A 15,055-nucleotide genomic window follows, 5' to 3' on the forward strand; every position below is an offset into this window, starting at 1 on the left:
GCATACTTGTTCAGATAGCATTATATTGCTTGGATTATATTAAATACATTGCAATACAGAGCACTGAGAAAATTTACCAATGTTATTAACTGAATGTGTTTCTTTGCAATGATTGGATATTTTGAATAGTTGACTAGGGAATTTAATTGTAGTTGCTTTCAATTTGAGATCAGTATAAATGAGTTTTTTCTTAGACATCTAGAAATGGCTGAACTTCCTCCCTGTTCTATAGGAATTGGACTAAAAAAAGATTCTGACTGCCATAAACTAACATACAACAGAAATTGTAAGTTAAATACACTCTCTCACTATTTAATATAATCCAAGCAATATAATGTTATCTGAACAAGTATGCAGTTTACAGACTCTAAAACTATAAGATATGAGCCACCTGTTCTGGTATCAAAGGTCACCTATTGTGCTGTGTTGATATTGATAAGGCTGGCTGTTGACTGGTACACAATAGCTGGTCATTGATTGCTAATGTTACACAGTCTTAGATTAAAATCAATTTAAAAATAATTAATACTGAGCATTAATTGAAATTTTATTTAAAATTGAGGAAGAAACATGTCTCCTAACCTACTTGAGCCTTATTGAAGCATTTATTAACCCTCAAATATCAGTTATATGAAAATATATCAAAAATTCGAATTTGGTGAAAATGGATTTTTTACACCCCTGTAGTTTAAAAATACTTGAGAGACACAGAACAAAAATTTGGAAATATAAAATATGGGTCTTGGGGATTACTGAAAAAAATTTACAAGTTCCTAACTGCTATCCCACATTGGATTTCTTGCTACTGAAAATGGCATGTTTTAGAAATCAGCGAATTTCAAAACCCTATTACAAACTAGGAATAGTGGAGACTTGGTAAAACTGAAATTGGTAGATATTTCTGTGTAGATTTGAATAACATTCTTAGTTTAAGCATTACTGCCATAGGCAAGCTTCCAGAATGAATTAAAAATGCAAATTTGTCTTTTTAATTTCCTTGTTAAAATCACCATCTAATATACAATGACCATTGAAATTCTAAGTTGAAGCTTGTAGTACAAGACATTGAGTCTCTCTGTGCAAAATTTTAGGTTTCTATCTTGCATAATAAAGATTATATTATACTTTGAAATATGTATGTTTTGAGCAAAATGCAAAAAAATCGAAAAATTCAAATGCCTCTATCTCTGAAACCCTTGGAGATAGGAAGCTCAAATTTTGGGGATTAACTTCTTTTAATAGTATCTCTGAGCCCTCCAAATTTCATTGAAATCTGAGATGGTTGAGCATAAATTTGTCAGATATTTGTTGATTTGGCATGGAATGACCCAATATATGAAATTATCTTTTTGAATTAAATTACAAAAAATAACTTTTTCACAATGTTCGAATTGTTTTCGATGCACTCGTCTATTATATATATATATATATATATATATATATATATATATATATATACACACACACACACACTGCTTAAATCTGAGTCTTAACTTCTTTATTTATATATATATATATATATATATATATATATATATATATATATATATATATATACTCAGATTTAAGCAGTGTTTGTGCTCTCTAAAGGGAGTTGATAACAGGCCAGTAAGCTACAGAAGGTGTGGTACACTAGTGTTCCTACCTTAGCAGGTACAATCTACGCTATCATTGATACAGAATTCTGATCTAATACAGCTCCAGGCAACTACATAATTATTGGCACCCTTCGTGAGATGGAAGAAAACTGATTGTCTAAACAAAAAATTATATACAATGGCTCAAAATTTCTACATAACCAACTGGAGAAAGTACTTAACTTTCCTTTAACAGTTTTTTTTTAATTATTATTTAGACATTGCCACGACAAGGCTAAGACCAGATATGCTGCTGTTTTTGAGCTCAACAAAGCAGCTTATGGTGCTTGAACTGACTGTACCATGGGAAGAATGCATCGAAGAGGTGCACAAGAGGAAGCAGGCTAAATATCAGCCACTACTAGAAGAGTGGCAGCAGAAAGGATGGAAGACATAGAACCTGCCAGTAGAAGTAGGGTGCAGAGGATTTGTTGGTCAATCCTTGTGGAAAGCACTCAGCATCCTGGGCATCACAGGATCAATCCACAGGAAAGCCATATCTAACATTAGTAGACAGGCTGAGTCAGCCTCTCATTGGCTGTGGGTTAAGACAGAACAGCGATGGGAGAGCTAACAGTTCCAGACTGAGTAAACTAACTCAGTTGGCGCACCTCTGGAGGACATAGTGGGTAGCGCCAAAATGTCCAATGAAGGAGATACCCACCTGATGACAGAACTGATTGCAGTGTCTCGCCAATGTTTGACTCTGTTAGTATTTAAAAAAAAAGTTGAAAATCTATTAACACCCTTGTAGAATATTTTGCATAAATGCAAACTTGTATTATTCATAACATTCTCTTTTTGTACAAGTGCTCACTGTCTCCATGCACTCTATTATTGCCTTTGCCTGTGTCCTGCTATACCAGGTGCACATTTACAACCTTAAAATCCCTTTGCCATCCGCTTTGAAACCCCAAAAGGCTTTTAACATAAAAGAGACAGATAACTGTTGACATGCACAAGACAGGCAATGGAAAGAAAAAAATGTAGGGCCAACATGAAGAAGTGAGCCAATTAACTAGATGCCACTTAATAGTCATAGCAACATTAATAACAATAATAAGCCTGCCACAAAATGCAGCACCTGAATAAGTGATGCAGTAAAATATGATGGTGAATCACTTCAGTCTGTTTTGCAGCTTGTTGTCCAGGAGCTCTTGTTAAGATAAAAAGATGAATGGATTCTGCTAGCACCAAATCTAGTTGTCTTTGATGGCATTAAAAAAACAACCATACAGTACATCCACATCAGTTCAGACGTGGCTGTGGGACACAAACTCAAAAGGCCATCTCAGTCTTTGTATTTGAACCCTATTGTAACCCTGTGGTATGAATGGTTAAAGAATATTCTGCATGGACGAATGTTTATGGCTATGTTCACATTACAAGCCTCACAGTTCAATTCAGATTTTTTGCTCAGATCAGGTTTGCCTGTATTGATGGTTCACATTCATAATGACGTGTCCTGGATGTAACTGTAATGTGAACACATGTCCTCTGAAATGGCACGCCTGCGCACATTGATACGTTTTTATCTGAGTCATCTGCATCACCACCACCAACAAAAAAACATAATATTTGTGAGACGACTCATGGTATTAAAACTGACTAAATGTACACACTAGTAGCTAATGCATGCATTTGGCGATGGCAAACAGTTCACCAGCTGTACATGATCAGGTTGAGAAGGCAAAAAAGCCAGACAACTAGCTTTTGCTGTTTTTGCAGCTATTGTAGCTCTCATCCATTGTTGTTTTGCTCTGCTACTGGTGCTGCTGAGGAACACAGCACATGGATGTAGGCAAAAAGCCGCATAAATCCCAATCTGATCATTCTCATTCATGTTACATGGCCACGAATCGGATACATGTCCAATTTAGGACCACATATTAAAATGACTCAGATTTGATTTGGAAAGATCGGCTTTCTGTGTTCACACAGGCCTGAAAACATCAGATCTGTGTCACATTAAAGGAAAAAAAAAATCAGATTTGAGTCCCTTCAGTCTGGTAATGTGAACATAGCTATAGACTCCTCGAGAAGTGTCTCCAACCGTATCCTATAAGCTCAACACAGTTTGTCTGTTCTTAGTCCCTCCAGGGAATGTTTTACCAATTATTATTTGTAGAGGTGCTCATATTTAAAAAAAAAAAAAAAAAAAAAATATATATATATATATATATATATATATATATATATATATATATATATATATATATTTAAAAACAATCTGTCAAATGCATTATTTGGTCATGAAGGGTGCCAATAATAATGGAAATGACTATTCTATCATGCTATGGTCTACTCTTGTCTCACCTCATGGAAAGTTACTGCATATTTGTTATATAACCTGATTTTCTGATAACGTGTCCTCTTCTAATGCAAGACATGAAAACACACACACATGGCCAATTCATTCAAAAAAAAAAAAAGCAAGCACACAGAATGAATCTGTATATCATTTAAAACACTAACCTTGCACTGGGAGCATCTAACAGCATGGAAACTATAATCCCCATTTTACTAGCACTAAAAAAGTCGACAGCTTTGAAGAGATGCCCATGCACAGTGAAGCTAAACGGCACCAAGAGAGTGTAAGCCATTTCCATTGCATCAATATAAAATCAAATGTGTCCTGTAAAAACAGCTATTCTCCAAACTTCCCTCAGAGTGCTGACTTTCTTGAAATTTCAGACAAATTCATCCCCTGTGTTCTTCACTCCTGGACATGCATGCAACACTTTGAAATCTTTCCATAAAATGTATCACCCTCTGGTTGGTTAAGGCGTTTGTGCTTGCATAGCCACACTGCTTAAGGTCAAGTAGAGCGTCCATGCTTCAGAGATTCAATCCATGCCTATGTGTCGTACTCAATCAGTGTGCAAATGCTGTGGCCGTATTGGGTCACGGCAAATCGTTTGAGATCAAGCTTTCAGAATTGATCAGAGGTGGCTCCTGGGAAAAAATGTAAACCCTTTTGAACTCATGGCCTGCAATCCACATGAGACTCCGCTGGGAGTAATTCATCTCTGCTGGACGTGGTGAAAATACTGGCCACTTTTTTTTTTTTAATGAAGTGAGCACTGATATAAAAATAATCTTTGATAAGGAGTTATGCATTGGTATTAAAGGTCATTTTCAAAAGGTCTACAGTGCAGAATGTTGAATGTCAATGAAAGAGAGAGAGGGACTTTCCACATTTTTACTTTTTTCTTTCATCTAAACGCTGGAGGGTATAAATTCTGAAGGACATGAAAGTCTGTCATAACAGTCAATTATATTAACTGAGTCGATGCGACTTGGTTCAGTTTATTTGATTTGACTTGGCTGTGGGTAAAAGTTAATTCTGTCCATATTTGACCTGGAGCATTGTTATTCTATGATGAATTTAACAGCAAACATCACACTTGTCTGTGCATGCTGAATTATTTCAGCACCCCTGCACCATCTGTCATGCTTTCTCTCGAACACGTGGCTTCTAGAACTGAGGAATCTCGAATGTTTCAAATACTCTCATCAAGATAACTCACACTCTGACTTGTGATCACGATGAGAGTTTCAAGCACTGAAAGTGAAAGCTAATCTCAAATTCTTCACCATGTGTCAGCTTTACCTCTTTACATTATCCTGTTTGATAAGTGGGCAGCAGTTATCACTGATAAAGTGAAAAATACTTATTTTGCTACATGCACACTGAGAATAAAAGGCTGCTCCTCTTATCCTCGGCATCGTTCTTTCTTGGATTCATCACATATGCTTCGTTTCAATGTTCCATAACACCCTGCATGTGCAGCATAATACTCAACAGGTATGGACCAATATGGACATGGCTGGGATCAATTGAGAAGCATATATGCAGGTTCACTTTCACTGCCCGTTTACAGTGTATTACTTCAGGCAAATTGCACAAAAAGCGTCCATCACACAAAACATGTGCTCATGAGGACTGATGGAGGTCCAACCAAGCTCTGATTATATATTCATATCTTGAAAAAAATATTGGTAATACATTCCAAAATCATGGCTGGGGTCTGAGATCAATAAGACAATAAGACTGCTTGTCATCAGTACTGAAAACTTTTTCAATGTACAAGTCAATGTAAAGAAATCAAACCTACTCAGAAAGGAAAATTAAGAAAAAGAAAAGAAGAAAGAAATGTGTCTGGGCTGTCATGCCTGTTGAGGCTAGATTTATACAATGACATGTAAGCCTATTCATAAAGCTTGTTTTACACACTAAAATAAGATCTACAATATCATGGGAAACAAAAAAGTGAAAAAAAGAGATATAAAGCTGAAAAAGATATGGCCGAGTAAGAAACAAATAGCCCAATTAAAAATATGGTTTTGGCTCTAATGATATAGCACTGCATATAATGCAATGACGTGTACCTTAGGCTGGAGGTTCGGATGGAGCAGCACATAGCCGTTGGGATCAATCGCAAAATAATATCCATTCGGGCCAATCTGAAACAGACAGGACATGACAGAAAGATAAATAGTGAGAAGCACGTCCACTCAGGTGACAACCATTATAAAGACAGACAACCATCATAACCCAAATCGCTAGACTCGGAGAGATTGGTTTAGAGTACTGTTTAGTCCCACTGAGCATCAGTATTGTCCAAGATCTCAACTCAACACGGGGCTAATCTGTCAGTCATGTGCAAGCTGTGTGTGCTAATCACCAGTGTGTGTTCATCTGGAAATGCTCCTTAGAGCTTAATGGAAAATCACAGCCATTTACAAATCAAGTCTTAAGTACAAGCAGATGCTTATGTAATGTATAATGTAAGCATAAGAAGCTTATGTCCTCTCCAGGGTGTGTCTGCAGAGAAAAGGCAGAAGGAGGAAGGTCAGAGAAGACCAGACACTGGAACAATAGACTATTCTTATTTAGTTATTTAGCAATAAGAATGTTTATTCTAAAGTATAAGCAGTATTTATGATTTTAACAGGATTACACCTGACTCTGCTTGACTTCAGTTATTAGTTTTAGACTATCTATCTATCTCTCTATCTCTCTATCTATCTATCTATCTATCTATCTATCTATCTATCTATCTATCTATCTATAACCCCAATTCCAAAAAAGTCGGGATACTCCGTAAAACATAAATAAAAACAGAATGGGAAGATTTGCAAATCATGGAAACCCTATATTGAATTGAAAATAATACAAAGACAACATACCAAATGTTGAAATTGAGAAATTTTACTGTTTTTTGAAAAGTATATGCTCATTTTGAATTTGATGTCAGCAACACGTTTCAAAAAAAGTTGAAACAGGGGCAACAAAAGACTGAAAAAGTTGTGCAATGTGAAAAAAAATCTAATTTGGTTAATTTGCAGCAGGTCAGTAACATGACTGGGTATAAAAAGAGCATCCCAGAGAGGCAGAGTCTCTCAGAAGTAAAAATGGGGGAGGGGTTCACTGCTCTGTGAAAGACTGCATGGGCAAACAGTGCAACAATGTAAAAATAATGTTCCTCAATGTAAAACTACAAAGAAGAAATCTCTGTATACAAGAGACAAGGCTGAAAACTGACATTGGATGCCTGTGATCTTCAGGCCCTCAGGCGAAACTGCATTAAAAGCAGACACGTGTCTGTAGTGGAAATCACTGTATGAGTTCAGGAACACTTCAGAAAACCATCTATTATCCGTAGCTGCTTATCCTGTGCAGGATCACGGGCAAGCTGGAGCCAATCCCAGCTGACTATGGGTGAGAGGCAGGGTACACCCTGGATAAGTTGCCAGATCATCGCATGGCTGACACATAGAGACAAACAACTATTCACACTCACTTTAGAGCCACTAATTAGCCTAAGCTGCATGTCTCTGAACTGTGGAGGAAACCCACACAGACATGGGGAGAACATGCAAACTCCACACACAAAGGCCCCCGTTGACCACTGGGCTCGAACCCAGAACCTTCTTGCTGTGAGGCGACAGTGCTAACCACGACACTACCATGCCGCCCCTCAGGAAGCCATTGTTTGTGAAAACAGTTCATTACTGCATCCACAAATGCAAGTTAAAACCAGATATAAACAATATCTAGAAACACCACCACCTTCTCTGGGCCCAAGCTCTTTTACGATGGACTGAGGCAAAGTGGAAAATTGTCCTGAGGTCTGATGAATCAAAAATAGAAATTCTTTTCAGAGATCAAGGACACCACATCCTCCAGGCTAAAGAGGAGAGGGACCATCCGGCTTGTTATCAGTGCACAGTTCAAAAGCCAGCATCGGTGATGGTATGAGGGTGCATTAGTGCACATGACATGAGTAGCTTATACATCTCGGAAGGCATCATTAATGATATTTCAGAGCAATATGCTGCCATCCAAACAAAATCTTTTTCAGGGAAGGCCTTTCTTCTTTCAGCAAGACAATGCCAAACCGCTTTCTGCACATAATAAAACTGCATGGCTCTGTAGTAAAGGAGTCCGGGTGCTAAACTGGCCTGCCTGCAGTCCAGACCTGTCTCCTATTTAAAACATTTGCTGCATTATGAAGCACAAAATACGACAAAGGAGACCCTGAACTGTTGAGCAACTGAAATTGTATTATCAGACAAGAACGGGACAACATTTCTCTTTCAAAACTACAGCAATTGGTCTCCTCAGTTCCCAATGTTTACAGAGTATTGTTCAAAGTAGAGGTGATGCAGCACAGTGATAAACCTGCCCCTGTCCCAGCTATTTTGAAATGTGTTGCTGACATCAAATTCAAAATGAGCATATATTTAAAAAATAAAATTTCTCAGTTTCAACATTTGATATGTTGTCTTTGTACTATTTTCATTGAAATATAGAGTTCCCATGATTTGCAAATTATCACATTCTGTTTTTATTTACAGTACAGTTCACACAGCATCCCAACTTTTTTTGGAATTGGGGTTGTATATAAAAGCAATGTTTTAAAGACAAATGAGTGGTTTGTGTGAGTTTGTATGTATGCTGTTACTTCCTGTCATTCCAGACCACCATGGCACTTCCTTTCAGAACAAGTAGCAGACCCCAATTTACTCATGATGAATACCAATACTAAATTCATCACCTTGTCACCATCACCTCACAGGTCCCCACTATGCAAGCTCATTCTCCTTCCCATTTTTGTCAAAGGAGTTCATTAATTTGATTTAAAGACACTGAGTACCGCACACTAATATGAACTGACAGTTCCAAAAACCAAGTGATGAGCCAGACAGAGTTCCTGATCTCACATGTGGGAGCTTGAAGACTGAAAGTTGACTGCCAGAAAAGTCACTTGATGCTCGACCAGACTGTGTAGTTCATAGGCATTAAGTTTGACTTGTGTACCATGTAAGCCTTTTAATGAAGACAAAGCTGTCTTGGTTGTAAAATGCAGTCGGGGAATTGTGATTGGCCACAGACTGCCGATATCTACATCTGGCAGGTATTTTGACAGCAGCAACCTGAGTGGTAAAACTGCAAATTCTGCATCTCAGTCTGTATCAGTGTTGTCTTAATGCTAGATGACTTAGCCATATCACAAAAGCATGTGCGAGTTTTATATATATATATATATATATATATATATATATATATATATATATATATATATATATATTCACATACACACACACACAGTGGCGCTTGAAACTTTGTGAACTCTTTAGAATTTTCTATATTTCTGCATAAATATGACCTAAAACATCATCAGATTTTCACACAAGTCCTGAAAGTAGATAAAGAGAACCCAGCTAAACAAATGAGACACAAATATACTTTGTCATTTATTTATTGAGGAAAATTATCCAATATTACATTTCCCTGAGTGGCAAAAGTATGTGAACCTTTGCTTTCAGTATCTGGTGTGACCCCCTTGTGCAGCAATAACTGCAACTAAACATTTCCGGTAACTGTTGATCAGTCCTGCACACCAGCTTGGAGGAACTTTAGCCCATTCCTCTGTACAGAACAGCTTCAACTCTGAGATGTTGGTGTGTTTCCTCACATGAACTGCTCGCTTCAGGTCCTTCCACAATATTTCGATTGGATTAAGGTCAGGACTTTGACTTGGCCATTCCAAAACATTCACTTTATTCTTCTTTAACCATTCTTTGATAGAACGACTTGTGTGCTTAGGGTCATTGTCTTGCTGCATGACCCACCTTCTCTTGAGATTCAGTGCATGGATGGATGTCCTGACATTTTCCTTTAGAATTTTCTGGTATAATTCAGAATTCATTGTTCCATCAATGATGGCAAGCTGTCCTGGTCCAGATGCAGCAAAACAGACCCAAACCATGATACTACCACCACCATGTTTCACAGATGGGATAAGGTTCTTATGCTGGAATGCAGTGTTTTCATTTCTCCAAACATAACGCTTCTTATTTAAAGCAAAAAGTTCTATTTTGGTCTCATCCGTCCACAAAACATTTTTCCAATAGCCTTCTGCCTTGTCCACGTGATCTTTAGCAAACTGCAGATGAGCAGCAATGTTCTTTTTGGAGAGCAGTGGCTTTCTCCTTGCAACCCTGCCATGCACACCATTGTTGTTCAGTGTTCTCCTGATGGTGGACTCATGAACATTAACATTGGTTAATGTGAGAGAGGCCTTCAGTTGCTTAGAAGTTACCCTGGGGTCCTTTGTGACCTTGCCGACTACTACATGCCTTGCTCTTGGAATGATCTTTGTTGGTCGACCACTCCTGGGGAGGGTAACAATGGTCTTGAATTTCCTCCATTTGTACACAATCTGTCTGACTGTGGATTGGTGGAGTCCAAACTCTTTAGAGATGGTTTTGTAACCTTTTCCAGCCTGATGAGCATCAACAACGCTTTTTCTGAGGTCCTCAGAAATCTCCTTTGTTCGTGCCATGATACACTTCCACAAATATGTGTTGTGAAGGTCAGACTTTGATAGATCCCTGTTCTTTAAATAAAACAGGGCGCCCACTCACACATGATTGTCATCCCATTGATTGAAAACACCTGACTCTAAATTCCCCTTCAAATTAACTGCTAATCCTAGAGGTTCACATACTTTTGCCACTCACAGATATGTAATATTGGATCATTTTCTTCAATAAAGAAATGACCAAGTATAATATTTTGTCTCATTTGTTTAACTGGGTTCTCTTTATTTACTTTTAGGACTTGTGTCAAAATCTGATGATGTTTTAGGTCATATTTATGCAGAAATCTAGAAAATTCTAAAGGGTTCACAAACTTTCAAGCACCACTGTATTTATTTTGTTCTTTGACACCGCATGCCATGCACCAGAAACAACACCACAGCATTTATTATGGTGTGACTCTACTGGGTGCTTGGTGGACAGCAGTGAACCAGCACTTTTACTTTACGTCATTACTATGTAGTTACCATCCGATATTATCGGACATACGGTAAGAACCAATCAGTATTGATCCGCGGTAGATTTAGATGATCTAAAACTAAGGAAAGATGTATAATTGCTTTTGAATTATACAATAATTCCATTTACACGAGTGTACAGAGTAAGAAATCGTTTTGGTAAAAAAACCATACAATGCAAAGATGACTTGCCCGCTATGAAAAAAGAAGAACAATATATTTTATTTTTCAATATTTTCTGTAAAATGTGTTAGTAAAAAATCCCATATTATTTTTATAAAGCAAATTAAAAATAAGTGCTGGATAAAAAAAAAAAAAAGCCTCAATAAGCCTGTAGCTCATACCGGCCAAGACGGCCATTAAAGCATAAATATGACAGGTGGCACCAACTTTTATGCACACCCACCTGGAGAACATTGTATGTGAGTTTGATTGAAATCCAATCAATCCTGTAGGAGGACAAGTGATTTTTGTAAATTGTTAACAGAAGATTATGACGGATGACGACAAACGTTGGACGGACGACGCATGATCGAATAACCTCCAGTAATTCGGCCTGGCCTGCTGCAAGGTGAGCTTAAAACCATCTATCTTATGGAAATAAAGATACAAATTCCACTGTCCCATGGTCAAGTGTTGATGACATACATTCCCCTGCATTTACAATCGGGTTCCCTGCACTGTTTTTCATAAGTATGTAAGTAAGTATTTTGTACGATTGCAAAAGCCATTAAAAATCAGGTTGATGCGTTACCATATTCTCTCAGCTATGGAGCGCCACTAATAGTGATAGAAACATGTTTGTGCACCCTGTGGTGTTGGTCCAGTGCCCCTTTTCTCCGTCAAGCTATGCCTATAGGTGTTCCCCAACAAAAAGAGAAATATTAATGATAGAAGCCTATAAAAAACCTTGAAATTGAAAAGAGGATCATGATCAATGTTATTAATATGAAAGCTGTCTGACTAGTACTCCATTTTCAGTTTCAAAACACATGTAATATTGAGGACCAGCAACACCACATTGGTGGGTGGGGTGAAGGAGTCACAAAATGGCAGCGGTGTTGAGGTGGAAGTTGGCAAATGAACATCTCCTTCCTTTTGAGCTGGCGACTTCCAGGGCCAAGACAATCAGTTGCACTGTCTCACAGCACAGTAATACCCAGGGATTGGCAAAGCCACAAGAAACTGGATCAGATAATTTGAAACATTTACAGCAGGGTGGAAGTCAATCTGTTTATGAACAGACATACAACTCACTGCCCAATATGGTTTATGGACTGAGCCCAAACAGAGACCACTGGCCAAAATCGACAACTGTACATATGCCTTTGCACTTCTGTCATGCTATGGATGACACTGCAGCAAATTCAGTTGGCAACCAGTGTTGCTCATGGCCCTATTCCATGATTCCACATGCTGTTGACATTGCTGATGGGCACTCTGTGTCCACTCACCATCAGATCAGACCTACTGACCCAGGCTTTGAAATAATGGGTGTGGAATACTCCATGAGTTCTGAGGGAATAGTCCATAAATACGCCAAGGAATTCTCCATTCCAAAGGAAACCACCCCGTCGGTCCTTCATTCAGTTGAAGAATAACAGTTACATACGAAGCATTCAGTTGTGTGTGTGTATGTGTGTGTGTGCAATAACTTGTAGATATCCAGAGGGGAACCATCAGGGCCTTCTAGGCCTTCAGAGAAAGCCCAAACATTTCAATCAGCATTTCAAATGTTATATTTAAATTCTTTCATTCTTTAATTTATTTCATAATTTCATTATAATTGTTCTCTTCTAACTTTAATTTGGCCTCATTTTCTATCAAATTTGCTTCAGAAATGAAAGGGTTACTGTCCTGAAAACATTAAAATAGAGTTATCTAATGAGATTTTTTTTTTTTTGACTCTAGGCTGAAAAGAGTTTAGAGCTGGCTCACTCATTAGTTAGGATGTCAGTGCTGGGACAGAAAGCCATGGCAGTGTATGTTTATGTAGGAAGTGACAGATGAATTAACCAATCAGATTTTGAATTACTGTATAGTGGGAGGGACCACAAATGAATCGCCTTATGCTAGCTTAACCGTGAATCAGTGCCATCAGCGTGGCAGTGAAGTCACCTTCTGATTCCAGTGTGGCGTTCATCAGTAATGTTAGTGAATGCTAATAAAGCAGTCAAGCCAGTGCTACAGAGAGAAAGTAGCACAGACTGACGACCGAGAAATGAAGATTTCTACCTCCAGACTCTTCTTCCATGCACGCTCGCTACAATATTTCTCACTCAGACTTAAGGATACATTTCCCTGTGTAATTTACTTAGTTACTTTTAAAATCAACATCGACAACTACACACAACGGAGCGACCTGGCAGCCTGCCACTAATCCGTTGCAAAATCCTTTGCCCTGTTGCTGTTTTGGTGTCTGGCTAAGTTTTGGTTGAGCTCAAGTCCCAGCTCTAATCGTAAGAGTTCACCACTGTAGATATCACACATCATTTGTCTGATGCACATGTAAAATGTGTATTTTTTTTTATTTACAAATAAATGCATGTGAAAAAATAAGAGAGCCAAAAGACACTTTAAACTCTTTCGATATAAGAAACCTTCAGAGGCTCTTGAATGGTTTTGGATATTTGGGAGTTCATAGCCTTCTAAAAGGATTCATTATTAGCTCATCCGGCTGACAGGTGATGAGCTTATGCCATCATGTGTTGTTCGTCGTCCGTCCATCATCTGTCGTCCGTCGTCCACATTTCACGAAAATCACGTCTTCTCTCTCAATTCTTCACCGATTTTTATTCTTTTTAGCAGGAAGGTAGGTCTACCTGGGGTGCATATGGTTTCTACCCAAATTTGCATAATTGGAATTAATAATGAAGATATGGAGTAATTAAGCCCTAACAAGCAGTTTCCACACAAATTGCTTCTTCTCCCTGAATCCTTCATCGATTTTGATTCTTTCTGACATAAAGGTAGGGGTACCTAGGGTGCATATAACTTTTACCCAGATTTGCTTAATTACAATTATTCATGAAATTATGGAATAATTAAGCCTTAATGAGCAGTTCAACAAAAATTGCTTCTTCTTGGTCAATTCTTTGCCGTTTTGGATTCTTTCTGGCAAATAGGTCGGTATTCCTAGGGTGTATATAGCTTCTGTATATACCGTAGCTTGTATATACTGTATATAGCTTTCAACATTTATTGTGCAAGGTGGCCCACTTTAGATCATTCCTTCTGGACTAGACAGGGCTGGAGTGAGCTACACCGTCATTGATGGTCTCGATATTATTCATCTTATCCAAGAGGGCAAAACTCATTTGTAGGCTTCTATTTAGAACCCGAATGGAGCCCTTATGGACAACCTGACAACCTTTAAGTGTTGTAAATTTCACCTTTTATATCCATAAATTGACATACTTTGATTGTACTGAGGTGGTAGAGATGCTGTTTATGTGTGGTGTACAAAGTGCAATGTGTCTATGTGCATGCATTCTGTATGCTCACCGTAAAGTGCGGCGTCAGTCTTTTAATATCGTCCAGAGACACATCCACACCCATCACACCAAGAATGAGCTGGTTCTGGCGCTAGATAAAAGAGCAAAGGAGATCATTTTCAGTCAGGGTTGCTCATGCAAATAATAAATGAATTAAGGGACAGGGTGTTAAAGATCTTAAGACCTTATTAACACAATCAGCTAGATGTCACTCCTGCTTTAGTGATGGATGTTTAACATTCAAAGTAACATCCTGATGGGAAAAGGCAGCGCAGCTCATGCATAAGAAGAGTAATGTCTTGTACCATTATAGCACCCTGAGCGTATTTTACACAATTCCACTGAGAGACAGAACACTAAGCTCCCTGAGCTTGAGTAGTTTACAGACATACAGTTTACTTTGACCTATAATTGTTCATTAGGACATAATATTTACTTTCTACTACTGGGAATATCTTAATACGCGTCAGCCGATTTCCCGAAAGGCTACTGTCCTGATGGTTACTATGCCTGGAGATAAAGGCTTCTGCGTCACTCTTAGCAGTTTTTTGTTACTAAAAGTAACAAAAATATC

General features: G+C 38.1%; 1 protein-coding gene across 1 annotated transcript in view; it reads right to left on the reverse strand.

The window, feature by feature from the left end:
* Nucleotides 1-15,055, reverse strand: part of LOC132887875 (voltage-dependent calcium channel subunit alpha-2/delta-1) — a 297,423-nt gene that overhangs the window by 81,724 nt on the left and 200,644 nt on the right. The window contains exons 17-18 of the mRNA XM_060923626.1: nucleotides 14,492-14,572; nucleotides 6,030-6,104 (exon numbers count right to left, since the gene is read on the reverse strand). Coding sequence (XP_060779609.1) covers nucleotides 6,030-6,104; nucleotides 14,492-14,572 — 156 coding nt within the window. The remainder of the gene's footprint in view (nucleotides 1-6,029; nucleotides 6,105-14,491; nucleotides 14,573-15,055) is intronic.

This window comes from Neoarius graeffei, chromosome 6 (genome assembly GCF_027579695.1).
Source record: "Neoarius graeffei isolate fNeoGra1 chromosome 6, fNeoGra1.pri, whole genome shotgun sequence".
NCBI lineage: Eukaryota > Metazoa > Chordata > Actinopteri > Siluriformes > Ariidae > Neoarius > Neoarius graeffei.